The sequence below is a fragment of the Ciconia boyciana genome, chromosome 9 (assembly GCF_034638445.1).
Source record: "Ciconia boyciana chromosome 9, ASM3463844v1, whole genome shotgun sequence".
In the NCBI taxonomy this organism is placed as follows: Eukaryota; Metazoa; Chordata; class Aves; order Ciconiiformes; family Ciconiidae; genus Ciconia; species Ciconia boyciana.
The window spans coordinates 21469596-21487000 of NC_132942.1; the positions used below are offsets into that span (position 1 = coordinate 21469596).

Below are 17405 nucleotides of genomic sequence, written 5' to 3' on the forward strand. Positions count from 1 at the left end.
GCTGTGCCTCCTCCCACTTTCTTGTGCGCCCAGCAGAGCATGGGAAGCTGAAAAGTCCTTGGCTAGTGTAAACATTACTTAGCAACAACTAAAACATCAGTGTGTTATCAATATTATTCTCATACTAAATTCAAAACACAGCACTACACCAGCTACTAGGAAGAAAATTAACTCTATCCCAGCTGAAACCAGGACAGTGATGTCGGAACAGCTCGAAATGGCAATGGCATCGATTTCATGCCGTGAGAGAACAACCCAAACGTTGACAAGCACCCCAATGTAACAGCTGATACCGATTCTGTAGGAGAATTCGCCTTTGGGGTTTTGTTATCAGGGGTTTGTTTTGTTAGTTTGAAACGTTTGTTTGTTGGTTGGGTTTGGGTTTTTTTATTGAAAAGAAGGTTTCCGGGACTTTTGTAAGTGTGTGGCTGCTGATACAAATATTGAAAGAACATCATAACAGGCCACTATACGTCACGCCGCTTCTCTGGCCAGGAAGGCAAGTCCACAACCATTCCCATCAATGAGAGCACCACAAAAAACATACAGATGGTATCATATACACTGTGTTCAGCAGACTCTCTGTAGTTGACCCTTCATGTTTTGCAATGCTTCAGCTATCTCAGATGGAAACGTTACACACCTGGGAGCTCTGTTACACATCTGAAAGGTTACACATCTATTTGTAGAGACCATTTCAGGACAGCTCTAATGGCAATGGGCATTGATTTCCTTCTGTGAGAGCACAAGCCGAATGCTGACGAGCACAGCACTGTCATGGACGATATCTAATGTCTAGGACAATTTGGGGTTTTTTTTGAAAAGAAGGTTTCCAGGGCTTCCATAAGGCAGCCAATGATGATACAAATATTGAAAGGCTATCGAAACAGGCCAGCGTACACCATATCACGTCGCTACTCCAGCCAGGAAGGAAAGTCTGTAACATGGTTTGGGTGGGGGCGGGAAAAGAAGAAGAAAATTCCCAGCTCTGACACCTACCATGGGTCACACTCCTCTCCCTGAACACTTTATACTACGAACTACAGTAACAACATACTTGGAAAAAGAACATAGGAAAAGTCCACATCGCCTTCCCTACTTTCATAATGACTCTGGTAGGCCAGCCAAAACAGAGACATTACACCACGGGAAGAGAAATCCCTGAAGTCCTAACTGCTACCTTCCATCACGTCTTTTCCAGAGGACAATCACAGAGGAGGAGGACAGAGTTTTCCACAAGAAACCACATCTGACAAATTTGGTGGCCTTCTATGATGGGGTTACAGCATTGGTGGACAAGGGAAGATGACTGACATCATCCACCTGGACTTGTGCAAAGCATTTGATACTGTCCCGCACAACATCCTTGTCTCTGAAATGGAGAGACATGGATTTGACGGGTGGACCCTTTGGTGGATAAGGAATTGGCCGGATGGTCGGTCGCACTCAAAGAGTTGCAGTCAATGGCTCGATGTCTGCGTGCTGACCAGTGATGAGTGGTGTCCCCCAGGGGCCCGTATCAGGACCAGAATTATTTAATATCTTTCTCGGGGACACGGACAGTGGGACTGCGTGAACCCTCAGCAAGTTTGTGGATGACACCAAGCTGAGTGGAGTGGTTGATACTCTAGAGGGAAGGGAAGCCATCTAGAGGAACCTCGACAGGCTAGACAGGTGGGCCTGTGCGAACTCCATGAAGTTCAACAACTGCAAGGTCCTGCACCTGGGTTGGGGCAATCCCAAACATGGATACAGGCCTGGCAATGAGCGGATTGAGAGCAGCTCTGTGGAGATGGACTTGGGGGTATTGGTGGATGAAAAACTGAATGTGAGCCGGCAATGTGCACTCGCAGCCCAGAAAGCCAATCCTGTCCTGGGCTGCATCAAAAGAAGTGTGGCTAGCAGGTCGAGGGAGGTGATTCTCCCCCCTCTACTCTGCTCTCATGACACCCCACCTGGAGGACTGTGTCCAGCTCTGGGGCACACAGCATAAGACAGACATGGACTTGCTCGAGTGGGTCCAGAGGAGGGCCACAAAGATGATCAGGGGGATGAAGCACCTCCCCTATGAGTACAGGCTGACAGAGTTGGGGTTCTTTAGCCTAGAGAAGAGAAGGCTCCGGGGAGACCTTATAGCGGCCTTCCACTACTTAAGGGGGCCTACAGGAACGATGGGGAGGGACTCTTTATCAGGGAGTGTAGTGATAGAACAAGGGGTAATGCTTTTAAAGTGAAAGAGGGTACTTTTTGATTAGATATTAGGAAGAAATGCTCTACTGTGAGGGTGGCAAGAATCTACAACAGGTTGCCCAGAGAAGTTGTGGATGCCCCCTCCCTAGAAGCCTTCAAGGCCAGGCTGGATGGGGCTTTGAGCAACCTGCTCTACTGGAAGTCGAAAAAGAGCATAAGAAAAGTCCACAATGCCTTCCCTGCTTAAATGACTCCGTGCGGTGAATAAAAATGGAGAAATTACACCACGGGGAGAGAAAACCCTGAAGGCCCATTTGTCACCTTGAATATCGATCTTGCAAAGGACAATCAAAGAGGAGGAGGACAGAGTTTTCCACAAGAAACCACAGCTGATACCAGCACGGTCAGCAGTCAGCAACGGTAATAAGGCGGTAAATAGTGCCTGGGGGAGGTGGGACTGTCACCACCACAGCCTGCGTGTCTTGCAGACCTCCAGCAAGCTCGGGTGGAAATGCTACACACCAGCAAGCAAGAGCGTCTGCAAAGCCCATGTCGTGGCACCTCTCATCGCAATCAGCAGCGATTTTCTTCTACCGGAGAACGCTCACACCCAGAACAGCAAACCTCAGCTGCGGACCGTAACTGCTGCTCGGTGCGGCAATACCTTTATTTTTGCCCCAAAGCAAGACCCGGAGGGCTCCGGCAAGGACGCGAAGCCAGATGCAACGGTCCCATTAACATCCTTAAGCACCCGCCAAGCACCCACCGCCCGCAGGCCCCGGGGCTGAGCCCGGCTCCCACCAGCGCCTGCCCAGGGGGCGCGCGAGAAGGCCGAGAAGGGGGAAGGGGCGTCGGGGGAAGGGGCGAGAGGCGAGAAAGGGAGGGCCACTGACCGTGTCCAGGAGAGCGGGCGGCTCCGGCTGCGTCTCCTTCGCCGCGGGGCCGGGCGGCGGCGGCGGGAAGTTGGGGCTGAAAACCATCAGGTCGCTCTTGCCCGCCCCCTCCGCCACGCACAGGCTCCGGCTCTGGCGCTGCGAGTACGACCAGCTCCCCACTTCGCTGGCGCACACCAGCGTCGCCGGCCCGGGCCCCGACAGCACGGCCGCCCGCGGCGCCCACCGCGACGCCCCGTACAGCACCACCGCCAGCAGGAAGAGGCTCGACACCGCGCAGATGGCCACCACCAGCCACACGTTCGTCGCCGCCGCCGCCGCGCTGCCCTCCGCCGGCCGCAGCCCCGCCCCCGACGACGACGACGAGCCCGCGGCCGCCAGCGCCGCCTCGGCGCCCTCCACCAGCGACACGCTCAGCGTGGCCGTGGCCGAGCGCGCCGGCTCGCCGTGGTCCCGCACCACGATCACCAGCCTCTGCCGCGGGCCGTCCGCCTCCTCCAGCACCCGCGCCGTGCTCACCTCGCCGCTGTACAGCCCCACGCGGAACGGGCCCTTCCCCCGCGGCTCCCACAGCTCGTAGCGCAGCCACGCGTTGTAGCCCGAGTCCGCGTCCACCGCGCGGATCTTCGCCACCACCTGCCCCGCCGGAGCCCCCCACGCCGCCCACGCCCACAACGCCCCCGAGCCCGGCCCCGACGCCGCCTCGCCCGCGGCCCCGGGCCCCGGCCCGCCGCCGGCAGGCGGGAGCAGCGCCGGCGCGTTGTCGTTCTCGTCCACCACGAAGAGCTGCACCGTGGCGTTGCCGCACAGCGGCGGCTCCCCCGCGTCCACCGCCCGCACCTCGAACTGCAGCACCTGCAGCTCCTCGTAGTCCAAGGGCTGCAGCGCCCACAGCCGCCCGCTCTCCGCGTCCACCGACACGTAGCTCGACGCCGGCCGCCACCCCCCGCCCGCCGCCGCGCCCCCGCCGCCGCCCTCCGCCACCGAGTAGCTCACGCGCCCGTTGCCCGCCTCGTCCGGGTCCCGCGCCCACAGCCGCGCCAGCTCCGCGCCCGCCGCGTTGTTCTCCCGCGCCAGTACCGTGTACACGGCTTGCGCGAACGCCGGCGCGTTGTCGTTCACGTCCGACACCGGCACCCGCACCCCGCGGCTGGCGCGCAGCGGCGGCGCCCCGCCGTCCTCCGCCCGCACCTCCACCTCGTACTCCGGCACCCGCTCCCGGTCCAGCGCCTCCCGCAGCACCAGCGAGTACGAGCCCGCGAACGTCGCCACCAGCCCGAACGGCGCCGCCGGCCACACCGCGCAGCGCACCCGCCCGTTCGCCCCCGAGTCCCGGTCCGACACGCTCAGCAGCGCCACCACCGTCCCCACCGCCGCGTCCTCCGGCACCGGCACCGACAGCGACGTCACCCACACCTCCGGCGCGTTGTCGTTCACGTCCAGCACCTCCAGCTCCACGCTGCAGTGACCCGACAGTGGGGGCCAACCTTTGTCTCTCGCTTCGATTTGCAACTCGTGTAAACGGACGTCTTCAAAGTCCAGGGCGCCAGTCAGTCTGACCTCGCCCGTCTTCAGATTAATGCTGAATATACCTTTCTCACCAGCAGGAAGCGAGCTGACGATACTGTAAGAGAACTCCTTATTAAGACCCTCGTCCGGATCCGTGGCGTTCACCCACGCCACCAGCGTCCCCTCTGCAGCACTCTCCGGCAGCTGCACTTTATACACCGACTGGTTGAACTGGGGCGCGTTGTCGTTCGCGTCCAGCACCGAGATCACCAGCTCCATCGTGCCCGTCAGCGACGGCCGGCCACCGTCACTCGCCGTCAGCATCAACCGGTGCACAGGCACCCTCTCGCGGTCCAGAGATTTCGCGAGCACCAGGAATAAAGATTTCCTGTTTTCATCAGAAGATTTTACATCGAGACTGAAGTGCTCCGTGGGGTTGAGCGTATAGGAGAGCTGCGCGTTGGCTCCGATATCTGCATCGGACGCGCCCTCCAGCGGGAAACGAGACCCTGGCAGCGACAATTCCGCGATGCTGAGGTTTTTCCGGGCGGCGGGGAAGAGCGGGGCGTTGTCGTTGATGTCGGTGACCTCCAGCTCCACGTGGAAGACGCGCAGCGGCCGCTCCACCAGCACCTCCAGGCGCAGGGCGCACGGCGCGCTCTTCCCGCACAGCTCCTCCCGGTCCAGCCGCGAGCTCACCACCAGCGCCCCGCTCGCCCCGCTCACCTCCACGCTCGCCTGCCGGCCTTGCGCCACCAGCCGCAGCCGCCGCGCCTCCGGCTCGCCCGCCGCCAGGCCCAGGTCCTGCGCCAGCCGGCCCACCACCGTCCCGGCCTTGGCTTCCTCCGGCACCGAGTAGCGCACCTGCCCGCCGCCCAGCGCCCAGGCCGCCTGCAGCACCAGCACCCGCACCACGAGCCCCCAGCACACGACCATCGCCGCCGCCGCCGCCACCCGCACCACGAGCCCCGCACGGCTCCCCGCCGCCGCCCGGACGCACCGGCTCTCCTGCCCGCCCCGCGCCGCCCCCCCGCGCTCACAGCCGGGCTCTCCGCCGCACCGGGGCGGAGCCGCCTCGCCGCTCCGCCGCCGTTTCTGAGCCTGCAGCGACACCGTGTGCTGCTCCGCCGCCTCACACGCTCCCTACGAGCGCCCGCGCTCCCGGACCCGTGCTGGTCGCCTCCTCTGTCGTCTCTCCCCTCTTTCCTCCTCTTTCTTTTCTTCTTCATTCTTTTCCCTGTTGTTTTTCCTCCTTATTTATTTCTTCTTTGCTTCCTCGCTCTTTGATCGCATAGATGCCTTTCTTTTTTCATCCCCTCCTTCTTCCTCCTTTCTTTGTTTCTTTCTTCATTTATCTTACACCTTTTTTCTTCTCTGTTTCCTTTTCTCTTTCTTGCTTTCTTCTCTGTCCTCCTTCTCTTTCTTCTTTCTTCTCTTCCTTTACGTTCTTCTCTTTCTTCTGCTTTTCGTTCTTGCCCTGCCGTCTCCTAACCTATACTCCCCTTTCCCTTCTCTTTTCATCCTTCCCTCTTCTTTACCCCCGCTCGCAGCTCACCAGTCGCCTCCGGCGCCGCCGTGGAGACCGTCAAAGGCGGATCCATCCGCGCTAATTACGGGCATCAGCGCCGGAGCCCGGTACTCTCACCAAGGCAGAGGCTGTTAGGGACCAACTCCGTTCAGCGTCTAGCGATAACGTCGGTGCACCCTGGTAGTTTCCTTTATGGCTTCTTCCTTTCTGTCTCTTCTTTGTGATCTTCTTTCATTCCTTTCTTATTTCCTTGCTTCATTCCTTCCTAGCATCCTGCTTGCTTTCTTCCTTTCTCTCGATCCACACCTTTCTGTGTGCACCGATAGCGTCGGTGCATGCTACAAAACCGGTTTATCGTTTCTTCCTTTCTCTCTCTTCTTTCTCACTATTGCTTGCTTCGTTCCCCTTTGCTTTTCTTTCTCTCCATTGTTCCCTCCGTCCTTCTCTTCTTACTTCTCCTTCTCCTCCTCTCTTCCCTGTCCTTCCCTCCCCTTCACTTCTTCTTCCCTTTTTGCCTCTTCCTTCTCTGCTTTACCAACAGGTTTTCTATATGACTACATCACTCTCACCATGGAGCACGAACATGCCCTTTGGCAAGAGCTCTTTCCTCTTCCTCACCATTTTCCATCGAGCCTTGCACAGCGTCCCTGAGTACCCAGGATCCTCAACTCCATTCAGCATATAATGACAGTGCATGCTGGTAATCTCTGCTATCATCTCTTCCTTCCTTCCTTTCTCTTCCTTCTTTCTTTCTTCTTTGCTTGCTTTTTCGTTCCATAGATTCCTTCCTTTCCATCTTCCTTTCTCATTCTTTACTTCTTCTTTTCTCGTTCTTTCCTTCTTCCTTTCTCTTCCTTTCATCTTTTTCTTTTTCCTACTTCTCCTTCGCTTCCTTTTTTCTGTTTTGCCTTCGCCCTGCCCTATCCTTGCCTCCCCTTCTCTTCTGCTTTCCATACTTGTTTCTTGTTTTCTTTTCGCCTTCACCAAAGTATTTCCTACATGTCTACACCACCCTTGACATGGAGCACGGACATGCCCTTTGGCAAGAGCTTTCATTCCTCTTCCCTGCCACCTTCCAGCTCTCGAGATGAGGAACAACCTCCAGCCTTTCCTCCAGTCTATGCAAGACAGACAGGCTGCCCCTCCACCTCCCCATCCCTCCCTTTCTGGAAGAAGACCACACTCTTCAGCTCCCAGTCCTGTCATGGACACAGCAAGTAACACAGCAAGGCAATCATATGGCAAAGAACAGCTCTGCTACATCAGAACAGAATCCACCACCCTCGGAAACACAAGCCCAAGCTCCAGGTACTTGGACATCTGTGCAAACAGGCTCAAATGAGCCCAAACAATGCACGGGGGGGGTGTCTTTCCTTTGGGGACACAAACCCATCACAGCCCAGCACACCAATCCTCCAAGAAGGCTGAAAAAGAACGGGGCAACCACACCTCCCAAGCACTCGTCATATACCTCGATGAAGAGCTATTCTTCTGGCCTCATCTTCCACCTGCATGATGAATGGCAAGGTTGTGCTTCTCCTTTCAGGCAGGCACGCTCTGCCAGAACAACACACCAAGAGTCTCGGTACCCAGGGGCTTTAGTCCCCACAGAATACCTCTCACTCACTGGCATCATCCACCCATTAACAGCCATGAAGGTAACACCACGACATTTTCACTGAGAACATCCCCTCAACTCCCAACTCACCCACTCCAAGAAATACATTGGGGTCCCTCCCTCATCCATGATTGCTGCCACCTGCTCACACTGCCTGGAAGCAGCAAGAAAGGAATGAGAGCAGGCAGTGGTGCTTTGCTGGTCCAATCCAGTCAACATTTGGTCAAACCAACATGAAGATACCACGACTAAACAGGAATAAAAATACATCTGTCTCTCAAAGACATCCACTTCAGGTGTGAGCAACTTACCTGTAGCATCACTGGTTGCTTCTTCAGAAAAGAAACATTTTCAGGGCAGCAGAATTGCTTCTAAGGGACACTGTCTCTTAACTCTATCAGAGATTTCTGGGGATGCTGGACAGAAAAAAATGACTCACATTCTCCAAAAGTTTTTACGTGACTGGACAGTGCGCAAGGCTCCCTTATCCACTTCTATCACAGGCGAAGCAAGAGGGAGACCTGAAAGCTAAGGACATTCTCTCAACATGAAACTCAGCTCAGGAGACTGGAAAAGCCATCCCCACACTGATGGCCAGCTGCCCGAAACTCTGCTACCCAACAGCTCCCAAAATTCAGCACTCTGCATCTCATCCAGCATTGCCAACACATTGCCAATGTGAGAGAAAGAGAAGCAAAAGGGTGGGTGGTTTTGGTGAGAGGAGAGAACAAAACCAGAGGATCCCATTCCTCTCTATTGAAACACAAGGATTGCCAACATCCTGAATATGGAGACCACTCCTTCCCCTCCCTAGCAAGACTAAGAGCAGAAAAGTAACCAAAGAGAGGTTCAGAGAAGGCTGGCCAAATTTGATCAAAATTCAGAAAAGCTTCTGTTTGATCAACACCATTCCACATCAAAAACAAGTGACCAAAGGTGTGTATGGCACATGTCTTCACATCTGGCAGGAATCGCACAGAGAACACCAAGGCGCAAGCATATGAAGAACTTCTAGAGGTCCTGAGAGGATCCCGGGCAAGCACCATTGCCTGCTGCGCATTTTACCAAGGTTTTCTACTGGCATCCTGTTTCCCGTGCCCTGCGAAATGAGATCTCCAGCTAAGCAGACATTCACCAGTCCTTCACCAATGACACAGTCTACGTTCTACACAGCATCGCCATTTCCTCAGGCAAGACTCTTCCCCGCTCAAGGTCACCCTCCCTGTGACAGATGCCCCAAGCCCTACTCCATGCCACTCAGAGGATCGTTGCCACAATGCCCAGACATTGCTCCACCACAACAGCATGCCCCAGCAATAAAACCCACTCTGAGCATGATGCAGGCCTTCGCACATCCTCACCTTCCCTCACGATTGGCACAAAGAACACACGCAGGACTGCAAAGACATGCGTTGTCTGGCAGACTCTTCCCCAGTGCAAGAGACCTTCAGCCTCAGTCCTTTCGCCTTTTCAGCAATCTCAGATGGAAACACAACAGAGCTGCACATTACAGTTCTTAAAAATTCTGTGATCAGAGCTGTGACAGCTCTGATCCCAGTCCACACAGATTTCGTTCTTCGAGAGAACCACACCAAATGCCGAAGCGCAAGTGCACTCACGATATCAACTGGGTGGGAGAATTTGTACCACAGAAAACCAGAGCTGGGCTGCTGTGAAGGATCTGGCGTGTACGTGCACATAGCTGAGCTAAGCGTGACAAGGGGACACACCATCTCTACTGAGGTCATCTGTGCAAGTGCACAAGTAGGGCAAGTCAAGCACACACAGATTACACCCACCTCCTCATCACATCCCCTTACACATCCCACCTGAGGAAGAGCAAGGAATCATCATGGCAATATCGATGGCTGTGGAAGCTGCTATAGATGCCCACCACTGGCACAAGGGACACCCGACTGAAGCACTACCCTCCCACAACACCTTTCCCAAAACAGGAGAAAAAGGTTCATCAGAAAATATTCAGCAGTCAGCACCTCATCTCCTCTTACCAACACGTTGCCTATGGCAGGCGAGTAGCAGCACAAGGGGCAGTTTCTGATGGGAGATCTCCATACCTCAAAGGACGTTGTGGGTGTTTCAATACCACACACTATCTCAACATTGGCAAGGCCTCCAACTCCAGAGACTTTGGAGCCTGGAAAAGAATCCTGGGAAGGAACACTCCATTCCCATCCTGCCTCATGCTTTTCTCCAGACATCCTCCGTTCCCCACTCTGCGACATGTGTTCTCAAGACAAGCACACATCTCCCATTCTTGTTTTCTTATGACACGGCCCATGGGCTTCCCAAGGATTTCCAGTTCCCTCAGACAAGTCTTCCCACTGCTCAAGGTCACCCTTCACATCAGGACATGGCCAGGCCCTACTCAGTGCCACTGTCACATCCATCTCCACGACACGCCACCGTTTCCTTTCCCACCTCAGGGCTCACTCTAGCTTTTGCGGACCGTTCCATTAATGAGAGCACCATAGAAAAACATACAGATCATATTGTATACATGGTCTCCAGCGCACTCTCTGCAGGTTACCCTTCATATTTTGCAATGCCTCAGCTATCTCAGACGGAAATCTTACACACCTGGGAGCAATACTATTTCCAAAGATGATCACAAAATCATAGAATCATTTATGTTGGAAAAGACCCTTAAGATCATCAAGTCCAACTGTAAACCTAACACTGCCAAATCCACCACTAATCCGTGTCCCTAAGCGCCACATCTACACGTCTTTTAAATACCTCCAAGGATGGTGACTCAACCACTTCCCTGGGCAGCCTGTTCCAATGCTTGACAACCCTTTCGGTGAAGAGATTTTTCCTAATATCCAACTTAAACCCCCACCGGCGCAACTTGAGGCCGTTTCCTCTCGTCCTATCACTTGCTACTTGGGAAAAGAGAACGACACCCACCTCACTACAACCTCCTTTCAGGTAGTGGTAGAGCTCTCCCCCCAGCCTCCTCTTCTCCACTCCAAACAACCCCGTTCCCTCAGCCGCTCCTCATAAGACTTGTTCTCTAGACCCTTCACCAGCTTTGTTGCTTTTCTTTGGACATGCTCCAGCACCTCAATGTCTTTCTTGTAGTGAGGGGCCCAAAACTGAACACGCTCTTCGAGGTGCGGCCTCACCAGTGCCAAGTACAAAGGGATGATCACGTCCCTAGTCCTGCTGGCCACACCATTCCTGATACAAGCCAGGATGCTATTGGCCTTCTTGGCCACCGGGGCACACTGATGGCTCATATTCAGCCAGCTGTCAACCAATACCCCCAGGTCTTTTTCTGCCAGGCAGCTTTCCAGCCACTCTTCCCCAAGCCTGTAGCGTTGCATGGGGTTGCTGTGGCCCAAGTGCAGGAGCCAGCACTTAGCCCTGTTGAACCTCATACAGTTGGCCTCGGCCCATCAACCCAGCCTGTCCAGATCCCTCTGTAGAGCCTTTCTACCCTCAAGCAGATCAACACTCTTGCCCAACTTGGTGGCGTCTGCAAACTTACTGACGGTGCACTTGATGCCCTCATCCGGATCATTGGTAAAGATACTAAACAGAACTGGCCCCAATACTGAGCCCTGGGGAACTCCACTTGTGACTGGCTGCCAACTGGATTTAACTCCATTCACCACAACTCTTTGGGCCTGGCCATGCAGCCAGTTTTTACCCGGCGAACAGTACACCCGTCCAAGCCATGAGCAGCCAGTTTCTCCAGGAGAATGCTGTGGGAAACCGTGTCAAAGGCGTTACTAAAGTCCAGGTAAACAACAACCACAGCTTTTCCCACGTCCACTAAGCAGGACATCTTGTCATAGAAGGAGACCAGGTTAGTCAAGCAGGACTTGCCTTTCATAAGCCCATGATGTCAGGATACCTCTAAGTGCAACAGGCATTGATTTCATGCTGTGAGAGAGCAACGCAAATGCTGACGAGCACAGCACTGTAATGGATTATAACTAATGTGTAGGACAATTTGGGGTTGTTTTCTTTGGGGTTTTCTAGTTGAAAAGAAGGTTTACAGGGCTTTAGTAAGGTTGTTGCTGCTGATCCAAATATTGAAAGAACATCAAAACAGGACAATGTACATCACAACAATCCATTGGCCAGGAACGCAGTCCACCACCTGGGGGAAAGGGGGAGCCGGAAAATAAAATTCCCGTTTCTAACACCTACCTTGGGTCACACTCCTCCCCACAAACATTTTATACTACGAACTACAGTTACAACATACTTGGAAAAAAAACAGGAAAAGTCCATGTTGCCTTCCCTACTTTCATAATGACTCTGTTGGGAGAACCTAAAAGGGAGAAATTACACCATGGGGAGAGAAAACCCTCAAGTCCCAATTGTCACCTTGCATCACGTCTCTTCCAGAGGAGAATCAAAGAAGAGGAGGAGAACAGCGTTTTGGACAAGAAACCACATCTGATGCAAGCACAGTCAGCAATCAGCAACAGAAATGGCCATAAATAGTGCCTGGGGGACTGCCAGCACCACAGCCTGCGTGTCTTGCAGTTTGTCATCAATCTCAAGTGGAAATGCTACACACCAGCAAGCAAGAGCATCTGCAAAGCCGATGTCGTGGCACCTCTCATCCCAATCGGCAGTGATTTTATTCTACGGGAGAACAACTCACACCCAGAACAGCAAACCTCAGCTTGGAGAATGAAGTACTGCTCACAGTAGGAGCAGATCAGCTTGGAGACCATCTAAGGAACTTGAATGTGTGCAAGTCCATGGGACCTGATGAGACGCATCCGGGGCTCCTGAGCGAACTGTCACACAAAGTTGCTAAGCCACTATCCATCATATGTGGAAAGTCGTGGCAGACCGGTGAAGCTTCCAGAGACTGGAAAAGGGGAAACACAATCCCCATTTTTTAAAAAGGAACAAAGGAAGACCTGGGGAACTACAGGGCAGTCAGTCTCACCTCTGTGCCTGCAAAATCATGGAGCAAATCCTCCTGGAAAATATGCTAAGGCACATATTAAAGAGAGAGGTGATTGGTGACAACCAACATGGCTTCACTAATAGCATATTGTGCCTGACAAATTAGGTGGTCTTCTATGACAGCGTTACAGCATTGGTGGACAAGGGAAGATGACTGACATCATCCACCTGGACTTGTGCAAAGCATTTGATACTGTCCCGCACAACACCCTTGTCTCTGAAATGGAGAGACATGGATTTGACGGGTGGACCCTTTGGTGGATAAGGAATTGGCCAGATGGTCGGTCGCACTCAAAGAGTTGCAGTCAACGGCTCGATGTCTGCGTGCAGACCAGTGATGAGTGGTGTCCCCCAGGGGCCCATATCAGGACCAGAATTATTTAATATCTTTCTCGGGGACACGGACAGTGGGACTGCGTGAACCCTCAGCAAGTTTGTGGATGACACCAAGCTGAGTGGAGTGGTTGATACTCTAGAGGGAAGGGATGCCATCTAGAGGAACCTCGACAGGCTAGACAGGTGGGCCTGTGCGAACTCCATGAAGTTCAACAAGTGCAAGGTCCTGCACCTGGGTTGGGGCAATCCCAAACATGGATACAGGCCTGGCAATGAGTGGATTGAGAGCAGCCCTGTGGAGATGGACTTGGGGGTATTGGTGGATGAAAAACTGAATGTGAGCCGGCAATGTGCGTTCGCAGCCCAGGAAAGATGGGGAGGGACTCTTTATCAGGGAGTGCAGTCATAGGACAAGGGCTAACAGTCTTAAACTTAAAAAGGGTAGTTTTAGATGAGATATTAGGAAGAAATTCTCTACAGTGAGGGTGGCGAGAATCTAGAACAGGTTGCCCAGAAGAGAACTTGTGGATGCCCCCTCCCTAGAAGTGTTCAAGGCCAGACTGGATGAGGCTTTGAGGAACCTGGTCTAGTGGAATGAATCCCTGCCCATGGCAGGGGGGGTGGAACTAGATGATCTTTAAGGTCCATTCCACCCCAAACTATTCTTTGATTCTATGGTCATGGCAATATCATCAGCTGTGGAAGCTGCTATAGATGCCCACCACTGCACAAGGGACACCCAACTGAAGTACCACCCTCCCACACCACCTATACCAAAGGTTCATCAGACAGTATTCCACAGTCCGCATCTCAGCCCCTCCTACCAACATATTCCCTACATCAGGCAGGCAGCACAAGGGGCTGTCTCTGGTGGGAGGTATTCATACAACATTGTGGACATGTGAACACCACGCATTATCTCAACATCGGCAAAGCCCCCAACTCCAGAGACCTTGGAGCCTGGAGAAGAATCCTTGGCAGAAACACTTCGTTCCAATCCTGCCTCATGCTTTCCTCTAGGCATCCTCCATTCCCCACTCTGCGACATGTGTTCTCAAGACAAGCACATACCTCCCATTCCTGTCTTACAACATGGTCCATGGGCCTCCCAGGGATTTCCAGTTCCCTCAGACAAGTCTTCCCATTGCTCAAGGTCACTCTTCACATCAGGACATGGCCAGGCCCTACTCAGTGCCACTGTCACATTCACCTCTGCAACATGCCACAGTTTCCCTTCCCACCTCAAGGCTCACTCCAGCTTTTGCAGACCCATCTCATCAATGACAGCACCATAAAAACCACACAGAGATATCATATACAGGGTGTCCGGCAGGGTCTCCGCTGCTGACCCTGCATGTTTTCCAATGCTTCAGCTCTTCCGGATGGAAATGTGGCAGACCTGGCAGCAATACTTTTTCTAAAGGTGATGTCGGGACAGCTCTAATGGCAATGGCATTCATTTCATGGTCTTAGAGAAAAACAAAAATGTTGACGAGCACACGCTGACCGTAATGGATGGTATCGACTGTGCCGGAGAATGTGATTTGGGTTTTGTTGGGGAAGGGCAGATCTTTGTTACTGGGGTTCTTTGGTTGTTTTTCTTTTAATAGATCATTTCCAGGGCTTTTGAAACGGTGGAGCTGTTGATACAAATACTGAAAGAACACCAAAACAGGCCAGTGTACGTCATGACACTTCACTGGCCAGGAATACAGTCCACAACCTGGGGGAAAGAGGGAGCAGAAAAAGAAAATTCCCGGTTCTGACACCTGTCTTGGGTCACACTCCTCTCCCTCAACACTTTATTCTACAAACTACGGTTACAACATACTTGAAAAGAGAACATAACAAAAGTCCACAATGCCTTCCCTACTTTCATAATGACTCTGGTGGCCAACCAAAATGGAGAAATTACACCACGGGGAGAGAAAACCCTGAAGGCCCATTTGTCACCTTGAATATCGATCTTGCAAAGGACAATCAAAGAGGAGGAGGACAGAGTTTTCCACAAGAAACCACAGCTGATACCAGCACGGTCAGCAGTCAGCAACGGTAATAAGGCGGTAAATAGTGCCTGGGGGAGGTGGGACTGTCACCACCACAGCCTGCGTGTCTTGCAGACCTCCAGCAAGCTCGGGTGGAAATGCTACACACCAGCAAGCAAGAGCGTCTGCAAAGCCCATGTCGTGGCACCTCTCATCGCAATCAGCAGCGATTTTCTTCTACCGGAGAACGCTCACACCCAGAACAGCAAACCTCAGCTGCGGACCGTAACTGCTGCTCGGTGCGGCAATACCTTTATTTTTGCCCCAAAGCAAGACCCGGAGGGCTCCGGCAAGGACGCGAAGCCAGATGCAACGGTCCCATTAACATCCTTAAGCACCCGCCAAGCACCCACCGCCCGCAGGCCCCGGGGGCTGAGCCCGGCTCCCACCAGCGCCTGCCCAGGGGCGCGCGAGAAGGCCGAGAAGGGGAAGGGGCGTCGGGGGAAGGGGCGAGAGGCGAGAAAGGGAGGGCCACTGACCGTGTCCAGGAGAGCGGGCGGCTCCGGCTGCGTCTCCTTCGCCGCGGGGCCGGGCGGCGGCGGCGGGAAGTTGGGGCTGAAAACCATCAGGTCGCTCTTGCCCGCCCCCTCCGCCACGCACAGGCTCCGGCTCTGGCGCTGCGAGTACGACCAGCTCCCCACTTCGCTGGCGCACACCAGCGTCGCCGGCCCGGGCCCCGACAGCATGGCCGCCCGCGGCGCCCACCGCGACGCCCCGTACAGCACCACCGCCAGCAGGAAGAGGCTCGACACCGCGCAGATGGCCACCACCAGCCACACGTTCGTCGCCGCCGCCGCCGCGCTGCCCTCCGCCGGCCGCAGCCCCGCCCCCGACGACGACGACGACGAGCCCGCGGCCGCCAGCGCCGCCTCGGCGCCCTCCACCAGCGACACGCTCAGCGTGGCCGTGGCCGAGCGCGCCGGCTCGCCGTGGTCCCGCACCACGATCACCAGCCTCTGCCGCGGGCCGTCCGCCTCCTCCAGCACCCGCGCCGTGCTCACCTCGCCGCTGTACAGCCCCACGCGGAACGGGCCCTTCCCCCGCGGCTCCCACAGCTCGTAGCGCAGCCACGCGTTGTAGCCCGAGTCCGCGTCCACCGCGCGGATCTTCGCCACCACCTGCCCCGCCGGAGCCCCCACGCCGCCCACGCCCACAACGCCCCCGAGCCCGGCCCCGACGCCGCCTCGCCCGCGGCCCCGGGCCCCGGCCCGCCGCCGGCAGGCGGGAGCAGCGCCGGCGCGTTGTCGTTCTCGTCCACCACGAAGAGCTGCACCGTGGCGTTGCCGCACAGCGGCGGCTCCCCCGCGTCCACCGCCCGCACCTCGAACTGCAGCACCTGCAGCTCCTCGTAGTCCAAGGGCTGCAGCGCCCACAGCCGCCCGCTCTCCGCGTCCACCGACACGTAGCTCGACGCCGGCCGCCACCCCCCGCCCGCCGCCGCGCCCCCGCCGCCGCCCTCCGCCACCGAGTAGCTCACGCGCCCGTTGCCCGCCTCGTCCGGGTCCCGCGCCCACAGCCGCGCCAGCTCCGCGCCCGCCGCGTTGTTCTCCCGCGCCAGTACCGTGTACACGGCTTGCGCGAACGCCGGCGCGTTGTCGTTCACGTCCGACACCGGCACCCGCACCCCGCGGCTGGCGCGCAGCGGCGGCGCCCCGCCGTCCTCCGCCCGCACCTCCACCTCGTACTCCGGCACCCGCTCCCGGTCCAGCGCCTCCCGCAGCACCAGCGAGTACGAGCCCGCGAACGTCGCCACCAGCCCGAACGGCGCCGCCGGCCACACCGCGCAGCGCACCCGCCCGTTCGCCCCCGAGTCCCGGTCCGACACGCTCAGCAGCGCCACCACCGTCCCCACCGCCGCGTCCTCCGGCACCGGCACCGACAGCGACGTCACCCACACCTCCGGCGCGTTGTCGTTCACGTCCAGCACTTCCACCACTACCTTGCAGTGACCCGACAGCGGGGGCGTCCCCTTATCTGTCGCTTCGATTTGTATCTCGTATGAACGGACGTCTTCAAAGTCCAGGGCACCCGTCAGTCGGATCTCCCCCGTCTTCGGATTTAAAATGAAAACGTTTAATCCTCTTGGGGGAAAAGTATTGCTCGCAGTGAACGTCATTTCGCCATTGCTTCCCACGTCCGGATCCGTGGCGTTAACTTGAGCCACCAGCGTCCCCTCTGCAGCACTCTCCGGCAGCTGCACTTTATACACCGACTGGTTGAACTGGGGCGCGTTGTCGTTCGCATCCAGCACCGAGATCACCAGCTCCATCGTGCCCGTCAGCGACGGCCGGCCACCGTCACTTGCCGTCAGCACCAACCGGTGCACGGGC

General features: G+C 55.7%; 2 protein-coding genes across 2 annotated transcripts; both read right to left on the reverse strand.

The window, feature by feature from the left end:
* Positions 1–1666: 1666 nt before the first annotated feature.
* LOC140656881 (protocadherin alpha-6-like) lies at positions 1667–6193 on the reverse strand. Its single transcript, XM_072873114.1, has 3 exons — positions 6131–6193; positions 3084–5735; positions 1667–1723 (listed from the first exon to the last, which is right to left on the reverse strand). The coding sequence occupies exons 1-3, from the start codon at positions 6191–6193 to the stop codon at positions 1667–1669; spliced, it is 2772 nt and encodes a 923-aa protein (XP_072729215.1).
* Positions 6194–14726: 8533 nt separating this feature from the next.
* On the reverse strand, positions 14727–17404 carry LOC140656882 (protocadherin alpha-11-like; the record flags this gene model as incomplete). The annotated part of the gene is made up of 3 exons (XM_072873115.1): positions 14727–14753; positions 15327–16203; positions 16242–17404. Coding segments are annotated over 3 exons (2067 nt in total), but the record flags the coding sequence as incomplete, so codon positions are not given.
* Position 17405: the final 1 nt, after the last annotated feature.

Bases quoted from the DNA above. Each gene is read 5' to 3' on its own strand.
- LOC140656881 (XM_072873114.1), bottom strand. From the start codon at position 6,193: ATGGATCCGCCTTTGACGGTCTCCACGGCGGCGCCGGAGGCGACTGGT. The intron at 5,736-6,130 runs GTAAAGAAGAGG...GGGCGCTCGTAG, and splicing joins CTGGTGAGCTGCGAGCGGGG to GGAGCGTGTGAGGCGGCGGA. The intron at 1,724-3,083 runs GTCAGTGGCCCT...GCCCCAACCCAG, and splicing joins CGCCCGCTCTCCTGGACACG to GTGCAGGACCTTGCAGTTGT.